Genomic DNA, 13,984 nt, shown 5'->3' with positions numbered 1-13,984 from the left:
GCATCTCTAATCATCTTTCCCCCCCCGGCCCATTCACTCCTTAGCGTGCCCGGCATCCCATCTCTGCCGAACCATCCTCAAGCCCCCCCTCGACCCCCCTCCCCCCCCTTACGACCACCTTCGCGACCATCCATAATGTTTGCTCACTATGAATACCACCTCCATATTGTTCATGGACCCCTCGGTCTACTTCCTTCTGTTCTTGCTCGAGTCTACTTTCTACTTCCTTCAATTTGTCTCGTCGTTCGTTCTATGCTCTGTCTTGTCTGACACCTCTTCGCCTGTGGCTTTCATTCCTTTGCTGTTCCACCACGCGTAGCACGAGAGAGAGCCACCATGACTGTCCTCGAGCGTTTTGCAGATTCGCTCAATCATGCCGTCGCTCAAAGCCCGGTTGGGTACTACTTTCATCTCGAGGGCTCTGCTCACGTATGTGTGCTGCGTCAACACGTCCATCTCACTCAGCTCTAACCCTGCCCTGACAGCCACACTCGTTTGCGGGTTCAAAGTTTACGACTGAGCTTCGTGCTGGCCTCACGACGTTCTTCACAATGGCATACATCATCTCAGTCAATGTAAGCAGTCACTTGTAGCTAAGTGTCCAAGCCCTCCCTGACCGGACAACAGGCCGCCATCATCTCAGGCACAGGAGGGACCTGCGAGTGTGCCCACACCTCTCAAGACCCGCTATGCAAAGAAGACACCGAATACCAACTCTGCGCCCTGGACGTCCAGCGCGATCTGGTCACGGCCACAGCGGCCATCTCTGCTCTGGCCTCCTTCCTGATGGGCCTCCTGGCCAACCTGCCTGTTGCTGTTGCGCCAGCCATGGGTCTGAACGCATATCTGGCTTTCCAAGTCGTCGGTCCTGCTGGAACAGGGCCGGTCAGCTACAAGCTCGCCATGACGGCCGTGTTTGTCGAAGGCTTCATTTTCGTCTTCCTATCGCTCATCGGCCTCCGACAGTGGCTCGCCAAGGTCATCCCGGCGTCTATCAAGGTAGCATGCGGTGCTGGCATCGGTCTATTCCTCACCTTGATCGGACTCTCCAGCGGTGCCGGCATTGGCGCCATCTCCGGAGACGTCTCAACACCACTCGCACTCGCGGGCTGCGACCCAAAGTACGTCGTGGCAGAACTCGGCCCAGCCTGCCAGAGCCACAAGGCCACCCTTCCAACCATGTGGATCGGCTTCCTCGTCGGCGGCATCCTCACGGCCATCATGATGACCTACAAGGTGCGCGGCGCCATGATCTTCGGCATCGCCATCGTCTCCATCATGTCCTGGCCGCGCAACAGCAACTTCACCTACTTCCCGCACGACGGGCCGACCGGCCTCGGCGAGTCGCGCTTCCAGTTCTTCAAATCCGTCGTCGGCTTCCGCCCCATCAAAAACACCCTCGCCGTGCAGGACTGGAATCTCGCCGGCGCAGGCGGCCAGTTCGCCCTCGCCCTCTTCACCATGCTGTACGTCGACATCCTCGACTGCACCGGCACGCTCTACTCCATGGCCCGCTTCAGCGGCGTCGTCGACCCCGACACCGGCGACTTCCCGCGCTCCACCGTCGCCTACTGCACCGACGCAATCTGCATCTCCATCGGCTCCCTCTTCGGCACTTCGCCCGTCACGGCCTTTGTCGAGTCCGGCGCCGGCATCCAGGAGGGCGGCCGCACGGGCCTGACCGCCATGACGACGGGGCTGTGCTTCCTCGTCTCCGTCTTCTTTGCGCCCATCTTTGCTTCCATCCCGCCGTGGGCTACCGGCGGTGCGCTCGTGCTCGTGGGCTGCATGATGATGAAGGGCACGCTGGCGATAAACTGGGGGTACCCGGGGGACGCCATCCCGGCGTTTGTGACGCTCGTGTTTATGCCCTTTTCGTACTCGATCGCGTATGGTCTGATTGCGTATGTCTCCCCTTCTTTCTTCTCTTTCCCCCTCTACTTCTCCCCCTTTCCACCCCTTCCCCCCCAATGAACTCCCCCAGGCTAACCCCCCAAAAACAGCGGCATAACAACCTACATCCTCATCAACAGCACCACATACCTGCTCAGCCTGCTCTCGCGCGGCCGCATCGAGCCCGACGACTACGACCTCAAGGAGTACTGGTCCTGGCGCAGCGAGTCCCGCGGCGCGCGCCCCTGGTTCGTGCGTGCCGTCCGCGGCGACAAGAAGTTTTGGCGCGAGGATGGCGGTGCGACGTCGGATAGCTTTGAGTTGAGGAGTAATGCCGAGGGCGGGAGTGTGGAGAGGGAGGGGAAGGGTGGGGTTGGGGTTGGGGTTGAGGGGAGAGGAGGGCTGAGGTGATTAGGGTGGGAGATTGGGGGGATAAGAGTTGTGATGATGTGATGATGAGATGATGGGATGGGGATTGGGTGTTTTTGATATGAGGGTATACGGGTGTGTGTGTATGGCGGTGAATGTGTAGGATAATAGGTCCATGTATTAACGAGGTATGGGGTCATGGAGAATAGCAAATGAAAGATGAACGTCAAGGCAGTTATTAATCTTGGATATAAAACTGTTGTCTGCAGATGGATTACCACGAAGAATGGAATCATACTCATCCCAACCACCCGTTCATGCTACACCAACGTCACGCTCTCAACATCATGCCCCAACATCCATTTCCGCTGCAACTCCCACTGTCTCCCCGAATCGCCACCCGCATCGTCCTGGAAGTCCCACTTGCGATGCTCGTGCCCCCTGTCCAGCCGAAAGCTCGTCCACACGCCCACACGCAAATACGTGTCACCCTTCTTCCCGCCCCGAGGACTCCGCCCGGGACTCCCGCCGGTATCAGCCTTCCGCACCACCAAGCCGCGCATACCGCCCGCGTCCTCGCCGACATACAGCAGATACACAACGGTCGCATAGCTCAGCGTCGGCACCCACTCCGACTCGGTGCTGTCCTCGACACAGGCCACGGCGAGCGGGGGTCTGTCCGGCGACGCGGGCCGCTCAGGGGTTGCGGACATCATGGTCAAGGCCACGCTGGGGCTGCGACCGCGGCGGTGCGTGATGCTAAAGGGCGACTCGCTGCGGACGGGGAGATTGAGCATGCTTGCGTTGCTCTGGGTGCGCGAGCGCGTGGTGCTGCTTTTGCGCACGCGCTCCGTCATGCTGCTGCGTCGGCCGGCCGAGGGCGAGATGCGGATGAAGTGGTAGATGCGGGGCGGGAAGGCGTTGTCGGAGGGGTCGCGGGTGTATTTGACGGGGATGAGGCGGGCGCGCAGGGTGAGGGCGGCGGATGTGACGGCGCCGAAGGGGGCAGAGGGATGTGCGAGGGCGGACCTGTGGGTGAGGATGCGGAGGGACGGGTCCGGGGTGAAGGAGGGCGGTGTGCTGCGTGGAACGACGGTGCTGTTGATGGAGTGCCAGGAGAAGGAGGGGCCTTGGTAGTTCATCGGCCGTGGGCGCGGATGGGACGTCGTCCACAGGAGGGATGTCGGGAGTGTGGCTGTCCATAGGCCAGCAATGTAAGTACCCAGAGTGGGTTGGGATAGGGAGGCAGCGAGGGCGGAAAGGGCGAGGGGACGGTCGGTGTATATCGTCATGTTGCGGGATGTATAGTTTGAGATGTGGGCATCCCATTGCGCGGGCGCCTGGAGAGGTCTAGTCTTTCTGTAGTCAACGGTGTTTGGCTCAGGAGCCCAGCCGTCGGATGGTAGGTGGTCGTGTTGGACGCCGTGTCTGCAGACGAACTGTGTACGGTACGAGCCAAAATCGAGAATGCGGTGTGAGAGGTGGCGCTCTTGATACGCCCACGCACGATGGTCGAGTGGCTCGTTGTCCAAGACATCGACGTCTTCGTCGTCGACGAAGTGGTGCATTGGAATAAGGGTGACGGCACCGACAGACTTGTTAGAGGCGCGCAACTTGATTCGGAAGAGCTGGTCAGGCTCACAATTACTTGGCGGGGAGCGAGGGTGTAGGAAACCTTCATCGGCGTGGGTGCTTCGTGATGCGGTAATGGTGATTGCAGCATGGCTGTATATGGCTGCCATGGACGCAATCTCAAGGGTTCGGTCGTTTGGACAGTCCTGGATTATGCACAGAGCGTCCACCCAAAGCAGCGATATTCCAATGGCAAGCGAGACCTTGACGGCATCTTGTATAGTTTGTGGCAGGGCAAGGAGGTCGATGTCGGTGAGATGTTGTATGTCGTTGGCCTGCGTCGTCGTTATTCGTTGAGGCCCTCCCCAGCAGTAAGACAGGGCTGCATAAGACTCCTTGGTCGCAAGGTTCTCAACAACCTTGACCTCGACATCATCTCCATTCATAGATAGTCTAAGCAGACGTGTCGGCATGAATGAGGCGCGTGGAGAAGGGCGACAATCATGTTTTCTTGCACAGTTCAACAACCATTTCCTCGCCATCTGAAGAGCCACCGGGTGGCCTGGGTCGGCATTGATGGGTCGACGGTTGATGGTAGGCGCCAATCGACTTTCTACGCAAGCATTAGCGACAAATCAATACATAAATACATGATATAGAGACAATTAGCATGCAGAGGTAAGATATATGATACATATATAGAGTCACGTGACTTACTGGAAGACACAACCGGCTGGAAGACGTACGTCTGTTGGTCCATTAGACCCGGTCGTTGCTTGCCATTCTCGGGTAGCGTCTGACTTTCAAATGGACCAAAGTAAATAGGCTGGTCTGGAGCTTCCCATTGGGCGGCAATGTATTTCGTCTCGTCCTTCTTGGACAGCAAGGTCGGATGGCCTATCTTCTCGTGCAAGAACTCGCAGAGGTAGCAGCCTGACATGGCCCAGCCAGTGAGGTCTGTAACCCTCAGTGGGAATATGACAAAGTTCCGTAACAGTTTCCTCAGCTCGTTCTCTGGAACGTTCTGCAGCAAGGCCTTTCCTAACTCCAACGTCGTCTTCCTCGTGGCCGACTCGTAGTCATGGCCAAAGTCCAGGTCGAACATGGCACATATCGAGCACGAGTGGGCGGCAGCAACCCCGGACTTGCCCTTCTCTATGCTGTACCTCGCCTTTGAATGCATTTTGAAGCGTCCAGAGGAAGGAGAGGAAGAGGAAGAAGGGGAGGTGTTTCGCGGACAGTCATGTTAGAAGAGTCGCCCCGACCCGCCCTCTTGAAGGATTGAAAAAGCACAGCGGAGAGAGGGAGAGGAGGCTGACGGAGTGCCGTGGTGCTGTCGATCAAGGTGGCATCTCTGCAATTAAAGACTTGAGCTGCACTTGTCTAGGCAGGGCTAGAAGGCCATGTTCTAGCGGATTAGCCGAGCGGATGCCAATCAGAGGCGTTTGGGTAGGGGGGAGGCTGGAGGGAGCGGTTGGAAAAGGAAGCGGGCCATCATATCACTCGCTCAGGACGAAAAGGCAAAGAAGGGGCACAGAAAACAAGGCGACGATGAGAAGCAAACAATGATAACAACGATGATGGTGATGGTGGTGGTGGTGAGAATGAGAATGACGATGCAAGGAGTCGTGGCACTGTTTGCACCAGGGGAGTCTCCACATTGTCTGCTCAGAATAGATGTTGATGCCTGAGGTTTGCAAGGTTGAACCCTGCACGTGTCGTCGCGTGTCCCGTTCTCCGCGTGCACGTATCCACTAATTATCGACCGTTGGCCGCGCCGTCTGTTAATAGAGAGTTCGGTATGCTGCCAGTAGTCATAATTATTTAATAATGGCTTGAATGACGAGAAAGAGAGAGAGGGTATCTACTACCGGGATCAACGAGTGATTTGAGAATTGTGCCGCATGCAAAGAGACGCCATCGCTATCCTCCCAAGGTCCTCCCTGACTCCCTACATGCATCGCATTGCATTAGGCGCTATACATGCAGAGCGTTGTTGAAAATGTCCGAACGTGCAGGCCTGGTTTATGAGGCAGCAGTAAGGCAGCAATGAGGCAGCAGTGAGACAGCTTCAAGGCAACAAGCCTGAGTTCACTTAGTAATCAGCACGCACCTAGTCAGGCAGGGGCAAGGGCGGGTGTTGTAGCTTGCTGGTTGCCCTGGAAACGGGATAGACGCAACCAGAAAACATCCCGGGCCTAAGCCGTTACCATGGATCGAGCAGTGGACTACGTATGTACATAGTATTATGCACGACCTTCCACTGCCACAAACCATCTCTGCTCAATCTACTGTCGCACCATCTTCTTCTTCAATTGATACATAATCTTCTTCTCATTGCTGACTCCCATTCCACTGCGCCGCACGAATCATCGCATCTAGTCGCATCGCTATCCAGATTGCCGTGTTTACAGCTCCGTTCAGTCGGCGACAATCGCCATGGACCGTCCAGGGTCGCCTGGTCGCGACTATTCAGGTCCTCCACCATCATATGGCGCAGACGAAGATGACTCTGGCGACTTGGGTGGCAGAGGCGCGTCGATGCGTCTGCTGACCTCCGTGGAGGAAAACGGATACAGACCGTTAGTACCACCGACCGATTCTATGCTCGTCAACATTTCCGACGATCGCTTCGATCCTTCTCCTATGTCAGAGTCGCCAGTTTCAATTCCATGTGAAGGCGGAGGCAAGCAAGGTAATAAGAAGCATCAAGCTCATCTCGAAGAGGAAATCTTGGATATTCTTCATCCACCAGACGTCAATCTTGCCCGACCTCAACCATCTCTTTCCAAGTCTCCTACTAAGAAGCATAGAAATCTGAAAGAACATTTGTTTCGAAAGACATTTGATCAACAAAGTTCCCGTAGTAATATTCATACTCATAACAGACAATCCCCGTCCCGCTCCTACCAACCATCAGTCTCCTCAATTCATTCTCGCGCCCAGTCAATAATTGGGGACGCTCCAGATATGCGACCTCCAGACGAGGACGTCCCTGCCTACGAACCGTTCCGACCCGTCTCCCCCGTGCGATCATCTGGTCGCGCATCCCCAACACGTCCTTGGACACCCTCTACGAGATCCGAGTGGCGCAGACCTCCTGCTTCTACCGTACAATACGAGCCCGTTGATCTCGATGGGAGTCCAAGACCTGGTACGCCTTCGTCAAGATACGGCGGAAGTCCGAAGCGACCGTTGCCGCCGGCTCCGCTGTTTGCGGGTGGCAGACCAGTATCGCGCGACTCGGAAACAACACACACCGAGGAGACTTCCATACCCATAGACACTGATGACGTCTTTGCCCCCAACCCAGAAGTTAATCGACCAGACCTGCGACCGCGCGATTCATACACCTCCGACGACACGTACACAGACGAGTATCTAGGGGATGAGAAAGATGGAGAATACGATCAACTTCCAGATGGCGCGCAAGAGCGAAGAGGCGCAAGACAGGCCCAGATGACGAGAAAGGAAGTCCGTCTGATCAACGGAGAGCTCATTCTGGAGTGCAAAATCCCCACCATATTGTACAGCTTCCTTCCGAGACGAGACGATATAGAGTTCACCCACATGCGATATACAGCTGTGACTTGCGACCCGGACGACTTTGTCGACCACGGATACAAGCTGAGGCAGAATATTGGTCGCACCGAGCGAGAAACCGAGTTGCTGATTTGTATTACCATGTACAACGAAAACGAGATCGACTTTACGCGCACCATGCACGGTGTCATGCGCAACATTAGCCATTTCTGCTCCAGAACAAAGTCAAGGACGTGGGGAAAGGATGGATGGCAGAAGATTGTCGTATGCATCATTTCTGATGGTCGACAAAAAGTCCATCCCAGAACCCTAGATGCCCTTGCAGCGCTTGGATGTTACCAGGACGGTATTGCAAAGAATCTGGTCAACCAGCGAGAAGTAAAGGCACACGTGTACGAATATACCACCCAAGTCTCGCTCGACTCAGACCTCAAGTTCAAAGGGGCTGAGAAAGGGATCGTCCCTTGCCAGTTGATCTTCTGCCTCAAGGAAAAGAATCAAAAGAAGCTAAACTCGCATCGATGGTTTTTCAACGCCATTGGCCGAGCGCTCAACCCAAATGTTTGCATTCTTCTTGATGTGGGAACGAAACCTGGTCCGAAGGCGTTGTACCATCTCTGGAAAGCCTTCGACATGGATTCAAGTGTTGCAGGCGCTGCTGGAGAAATCAAAGCAGGTAAGGGCAAGGGCTGGCTAGGCCTTCTGAACCCGCTTGTGGCGTCCCAAAACTTTGAATACAAGATGTCAAACATTCTCGACAAGCCTCTGGAGTCTGTTTTTGGCTACATCACCGTGCTCCCAGGTGCTCTGAGCGCCTACCGATATCACGCATTGCAGAATGACTCGACAGGACATGGCCCTTTGAGCCAATACTTCAAGGGCGAGACCCTCCACGGTCAAGATGCAGACGTCTTCACTGCGAACATGTACCTTGCAGAAGATCGTATTCTCTGCTGGGAACTTGTCGCCAAACGCGATGAGCGGTGGGTCCTCAAGTACGTCAAGAGTGCTACTGGAGAGACTGATGTGCCGGGTAAGTCCATGTGATTGCCATCGAGAGTGTTCTAGACTAATATGTGTTAGATGCCGTACCTGAATTCATTTCACAGCGGCGTCGTTGGCTCAACGGTGCTTTCTTCGCTGCCGTGTACTCCCTACTCCACTTCCGACAGATCTGGGCGACCGACCATACCATCTTCCGCAAGATCCTGCTACACGTCGAATTTCTCTACCAGTTCATCTCCCTCTTCTTTACCTACTTCTCCCTCGCCAATTTCTACCTCACCTTCTACTTCATCGCTGGCTCTCTCTCCGATCCAAAGATAGATCCTTTCGGGCATGGCATCGGGAAGATCATCTTCATCATTCTCCGCTACGCCTGTGTGCTTCTCATCTGTCTTCAGTTTATTCTCTCAATGGGAAATCGTCCACAGGGTGCCAAGAAGATGTTTATGAGCAGTATGATTGTCTACTCCATCATCATGATCTACACGACTTTTGCCACTCTCTGGATCGTCGTGCGCCAACTACGAGATCCGGCCTCGGAGCTGAAGCTTGGAAACAACATGTTTACGAACCTGATCATCTCCACCGCGTCAACTGTCGGCATCTACTTCTTGATGTCCTTTCTCTATCTTGACCCGTGGCACATGTTCACTTCGGCAGCACAATACTTTGCGCTTCTCCCATCTTACATCTGCACGTTACAAGTCTACGCATTTTGTAACACTCACGACGTCACCTGGGGTACCAAGGGCGATAACGTTATTCACACCGACCTAGGCGCAGCCAAGGGGAAATCCGGCAATGTCGTTGAGCTCGAAATGCCATCCGAGCAACTTGATATTGACTCCGGCTACGATGCTGCGCTCCGCAATCTCCGTGACAGACTCGAGGTTGCAAAGCCAGGGACTAGCGAGGCGCAGGCGCAAGAGGATTACTACAGAGCTGTGCGTACTTACATGGTGGCCATCTGGCTCGTATGCAACGCCACGCTCGCTATGGCAATCTCGGAGGCCTATGGACTAGATGAGGTCGGGGAAAACTTCTACTTGAAGTTCATCTTGTGGACAGTTGCCGTGGTTGCATTCTTCCGTGCCTTGGGCAGCACCACTTTCCTCATCATCGACGTCATACACACCATCGCCGAGAGTAAGCTAAAGTGGCGTGGAGACGACAGTAGCTCAGCAGGTGGGAGCAGCGTGACGAAGAAGACCTGGAAAGGAAGCAAGAGAAGTTGGACCCCGAGCTTCAGCTGGATGAGCTCTAGTGGAAGCTGGGTATCCAGCAGATGGCAGAGTGTCAAGGGCAGTGTTACGGGATAAAGAAGGCGTTGTTGTTTTTTCTTCATAGACACTGACGTGTGTCACTGTCTGTATTGTGCGGCGAAAAGGTCCTACGGGCATGGAGTTTCATGATGAAATGTACATGCGGTTCGTGAAGACGGTGTTCATAGGCTGAAAATTGTTTCAAGGGCGGGGGGCATGCCAGGATCAGCGTTATAGTCTACACTGTCCCAATGAAACGAGGCATACCGAAGTTGTCAAGATTTCTGTGTTGATGAGTGCCCCTGTTGAACGAGCATCTTATCAGAGGTGGAAAAGGCCAGCCGAGGTCGGCTATGAGGACCCGACCCGGGAATACTCCGGGTCTTAAATCGCGTCCGACCACTTCGAGATGTCATAGAGCTGCTAATGCATATGCACTCCATCGTCTCACGCGAAAGAGCGTGCAATTGGGCACACAGCAGATCTCTAATATAGAACTTTCTCTCATCATTTAAGTACCGCCATACTGTTTTCTCCCTTCTGATCTACGACCTCTACCTGTCTCATAGCTGTGTCCTCTACTCCTCTACATCGCTGTTGATTTCTCAGCATGCTATACGGGCAGAATCTGCCGTGGCGGTTAGCACTACAGCACAGTTCACGGCAAAGGTTATCTGTAACACGACGCCATATAACTGCGCAGTCAGTCTGCGCCTATAACCGTTCGCCATTTACGAGAAGGCCTGAGCCATCGCATCCATCATACCCGCTACCTCGCCCCTTCTCTTCTTCGCCCTTCAGGCCGAAAGAGCAGCCTTCGAAGCCGTCTCTCGATCAAGATGCAGCAAAGGACAAAGAGTTGGAATCCCAGGAAGACAATAAACTGGCAGGATCACCAGAGGCTGCCGAAGCAAAGAGCAAAACTCCTGATCCCTTACCCTCGAACAAATCATCCGATGGCCGCGGCGCCGCTTCCGGAAGTAGTGGTGACTCTGGGTCTACCAGTGGTGGTGATGGCGGTGGTGGTGGAAAGCGACGGAAAGGTCAAGGAGAACGCAATCTTACGAAACCCACGATACCGGAAGTCTACCCCCGCGTCATGTGTGTCCCAATCAACCAACGGCCACTCTTCCCGGGGTTCTACAAGGCGATAACAATCAAGGACAAGGAGGTTGCAGCAGCCATAACCGAAATGGTAAACCGTGGCCAGCAGTATATCGGCGCGTTCTTACTCAAAGATGACAAGGCGGATACAGACACGATCAAGAGTATGGATGAGGTCTACGATGTCGGAACTTTCTGCCAAATCACCAGCGCATTCCCCGTGCAAGGTGATGTACCGAGTATGACCTGTGTGTTGTACCCGCATAGGAGAATAAAGATGACGTCTATGGTTCAGCCTGGGCCTGGCTCTGGCAAAGAGGGCAGCCCCTTGGCTGAGGCGGTCGTAGAAGAAATACCAGCCGAGAGCACGGAAGCCAAGGAGACCGCAGAAACCAACGAGCCCAAGGAAAGCAAAGATAGCAAGGACGGTCAATCCAAGAAAGGAGATGTTGTGGCAAGCTTCGAAGAAAGCATGCCAGAAAAGTCGAAGCAAGGCCCACAGTATGATCCAACATCATTCTTACAAGAGCGCCCTGTCAGCATTGTCGGTGTGGAGAACCTTGTCGACGAACCATATGATTCCAAAAACCCAACAGTTCGAGCTCTGGTGACTGAGATCATGGATACCTGCAAGGACATGGCTCAGAACAATGCGCTATTTCGCGATCATATCTCAACATTGGCATTAAGCCACAGCTCAGGATCACCGGGGAACTTTGGCGAAGATGCGGCGCGGATGGCAGACTTCGCTGCAGCAGTTGCCCGATCTGACGAGACAAAAGAGCTTCAAGATGTACTGGCATCGACTGATATCGAGGATCGTCTTCACAAAGCACTAGTTGTGTTGAAGAAGGAATTGCTCAACAACCGGCTTCAGCGCGAGATTCACAAGGAGGTCGAGGAGAAGATTGCAAAGAACCAGCGAGAATATTACCTGATGCAGCAATATAAGGCCATACGGCGAGAGCTCGGACTAGAGGCCGACGGGAAGGACAAGATCGTTGAGAAATTCAAGACGAAGGCAGAGAAGTTGGCTATGCCCGAGGCTGTCAAGAAGGTGTTTGATGAAGAGATCAACAAGCTAGCACACCTCGAGCCTGCTGCATCCGAGTTCAACGTAACACGAAACTACCTCGACTGGCTGACACAAATACCTTGGGGTCAAAGAAGCGCTGAGAAGTTTGGTATCAAACATGCTAGGGCTGTGCTCGACGAGGATCACCATGGACTGAAAGACGTCAAAGATCGGATCCTAGAGTTTATCGCTGTTGGTAAACTGAGAGGCACAGTCGAAGGAAAGATTCTGTGTATGGTTGGACCACCTGGTGTGGGCAAAACGAGTATAGGTATGTGTCAGTACCCCGTCTTCTGGACTCCTGCTAACCCGGCTAGGCAAATCAATCGCTCGTGCTCTCAACCGACAGTATTACAGATTCAGTGTGGGTGGCTTGACGGATGTTGCCGAAATCAAAGGGCACCGTCGTACTTATGTCGGAGCCCTTCCTGGACGAATGATCCAGGCTCTGAAGAAGTGTCAAACCGAGAACCCGCTCGTACTCATCGATGAAGTTGACAAGATTGGCCGCGGCCATCAGGGTGACCCTGCATCCGCGCTTCTGGAACTACTTGACCCCGAGCAGAACAGTTCGTTCTTAGACCACTACATGGACGTGCCCATAGATTTGTCGAAAGTTTTGTTTGTCTGCACAGCTAACATGACTGACACGATTCCCCGGCCCCTTCTCGATCGCATGGAAATGATTGAACTATCTGGCTATGTTGCCGACGAGAAGATCGCGATTGCAGAACGATACTTGGCGCCACAGGCGAAGGAGATGAGCGGCCTGAAAGATGTGAATGTGAATCTGGAGCCAGACGCCATCGTCGAACTTATCAACAAATACTGCCGCGAATCCGGTGTGCGAAACTTGAAGAAACAGATAGAAAAAGTCTACCGAAAGTCTGCGCTGAAAATCATTGAAGACTTTGGTGACGAACATGAAGCCCTGGCAGAAGAGAAGGCCCTTACCGACGAAGGCAAGGCCGCCCAAGAGCAATCTGACAAAGACCAAACCGATACCACTGTAACTTCGGAGAATATCGAGAATGAGACTACGGAGAAACCCCGGAAAGCGTTGCAAGTGCCGGATACCGTCAACGTGTCGATCACGAAGGACAACCTTTCCGACTATGTTGGCCCACCAGTATACACGGCAGATCGTCTGTACGATGTCACGCCCGCCGGAGTCGCCATGGGTCTTGCTTGGACACAGATGGGCGGCGCTGCACTGTACATTGAATCAATTCTGGAGGCTCCTTTATCCAAAGACTCCAGAGCATCCCTCGAACGCACCGGAAACTTGAAGCCTGTCATGAAGGAGTCTACCTCGATTGCATACTCATTCGCCAAGTCTGTGATGGCGCGGAGATTCTCGGACAACAAGTTCCTCCAGCACGCTCAAATCCACCTCCACTGCCCGGAAGGCGCAGTGCCCAAGGATGGACCGAGCGCTGGCATCACCATGGCCACCTCACTACTGAGCTTGGCACTAAACAAACCACTCAAGCCTACAATTGCCATGACTGGTGAATTGACAGTTACTGGAAAAGTTCTACGAATCGGTGGACTCCGAGAGAAGACTGTAGCTGCCAGACGAGCCGGCTGTGACACTGTTATTTTCCCGCAAGATAACTTGAGCGACTGGCTCGAGTTGCCTGAGGTAAGTCGTACGTCTACACCAACAACGAGCAGTCGCTAACACATTTTACAGAATATCAGAGATGGTATCGAAGGCAAACCCGTCAGCTGGTACGATGAGGTATTTGAAGTTGTTTTCCCGGATGTCGACTCCTCCGCTGTCGGTCAACTGTGGAAGAAAGAACTCGCGGGTGCTGGGAAGAGGGGCAGTAGGAGCGCTAAGCGGGGGACGAGAGACGATGATGAGGACTCAGATGACGATGACTAGGTGTCCATCCACGAACCCCTGGCCCCGATGTTCAGGCTGTGTTGTTGCAGTCAAACGCATCACCCTGTGGGCATCCAAAGCTCTTGCATGTATTGCGCCGCCTTGTTAGTCTCCTGACCATGCCATGAGGCCCGTCACTTGACGCCTGTAATTCTTGTACATATTTCGCATTTGCAGCATACCGAGCGTTTGGACGATACAGGACTCAGATATGGCCGCCACGCAATCTTTCTCCGCTCTCTGGCGTACGTTTGTGAAAGTTGTTGTAGA

The 13,984-nt window shown here is 54.0% G+C and overlaps 5 protein-coding genes across 5 annotated transcripts; 4 read left to right on the top strand and 1 right to left on the bottom strand.

Moving 5' to 3' along the window:
- The first annotated feature begins 109 nt into the window (after positions 1–109).
- EJ05DRAFT_471871 (uncharacterized protein) lies at positions 110–719 on the top strand. Its single transcript, XM_033743053.1, has one exon. It carries the CDS (start codon positions 149–151, stop codon positions 317–319), a length of 171 nt encoding a protein of 56 aa, XP_033605360.1. The 5' UTR covers positions 110–148; the 3' UTR covers positions 320–719.
- On the top strand, positions 113–2,556 carry EJ05DRAFT_447341 (purine transporter). The gene is made up of 4 exons (XM_033742268.1): positions 113–429; positions 486–575; positions 628–1,904; positions 2,004–2,556. Exons 1-4 carry the CDS (start codon positions 337–339, stop codon positions 2,302–2,304), a joined length of 1,761 nt encoding a protein of 586 aa, XP_033605359.1. The 5' UTR covers positions 113–336; the 3' UTR covers positions 2,305–2,556.
- Positions 2,557–3,188: 632 nt separating this feature from the next.
- Positions 3,189–4,376, bottom strand: EJ05DRAFT_431019 (HET-domain-containing protein; the record flags this gene model as incomplete). Its single annotated transcript, XM_033741557.1, has 1 exon — positions 3,189–4,376. A coding segment is annotated over one exon (1,188 nt), but the record flags the coding sequence as incomplete, so codon positions are not given.
- Positions 4,377–6,060: 1,684 nt separating this feature from the next.
- Positions 6,061–10,025, top strand: EJ05DRAFT_471869 (putative chitin synthase). The gene is made up of 3 exons (XM_033743052.1): positions 6,061–6,416; positions 6,723–8,410; positions 8,461–10,025. The coding sequence occupies exons 1-3, from the start codon at positions 6,274–6,276 to the stop codon at positions 9,699–9,701; spliced, it is 3,072 nt and encodes a 1,023-aa protein (XP_033605357.1). The 5' UTR covers positions 6,061–6,273; the 3' UTR covers positions 9,702–10,025.
- Positions 10,026–10,254: 229 nt separating this feature from the next.
- Positions 10,255–13,714, top strand: EJ05DRAFT_491138 (ATP-dependent protease La; the record flags this gene model as incomplete). Its single annotated transcript, XM_033745957.1, has 3 exons — positions 10,255–12,094; positions 12,141–13,468; positions 13,520–13,714. The coding sequence occupies 3 exons, from the start codon at positions 10,255–10,257 to the stop codon at positions 13,712–13,714; spliced, it is 3,363 nt and encodes a 1,120-aa protein (XP_033605356.1).
- Positions 13,715–13,984: the final 270 nt, after the last annotated feature.

This window comes from Pseudovirgaria hyperparasitica (assembly GCF_010093815.1).
Source record: "Pseudovirgaria hyperparasitica strain CBS 121739 unplaced genomic scaffold EJ05scaffold_1, whole genome shotgun sequence".
NCBI lineage: Eukaryota > Fungi > Ascomycota > Dothideomycetes > Acrospermales > Acrospermaceae > Pseudovirgaria > Pseudovirgaria hyperparasitica.
This window is presented reverse-complemented; position numbering and strand designations above follow the sequence as displayed.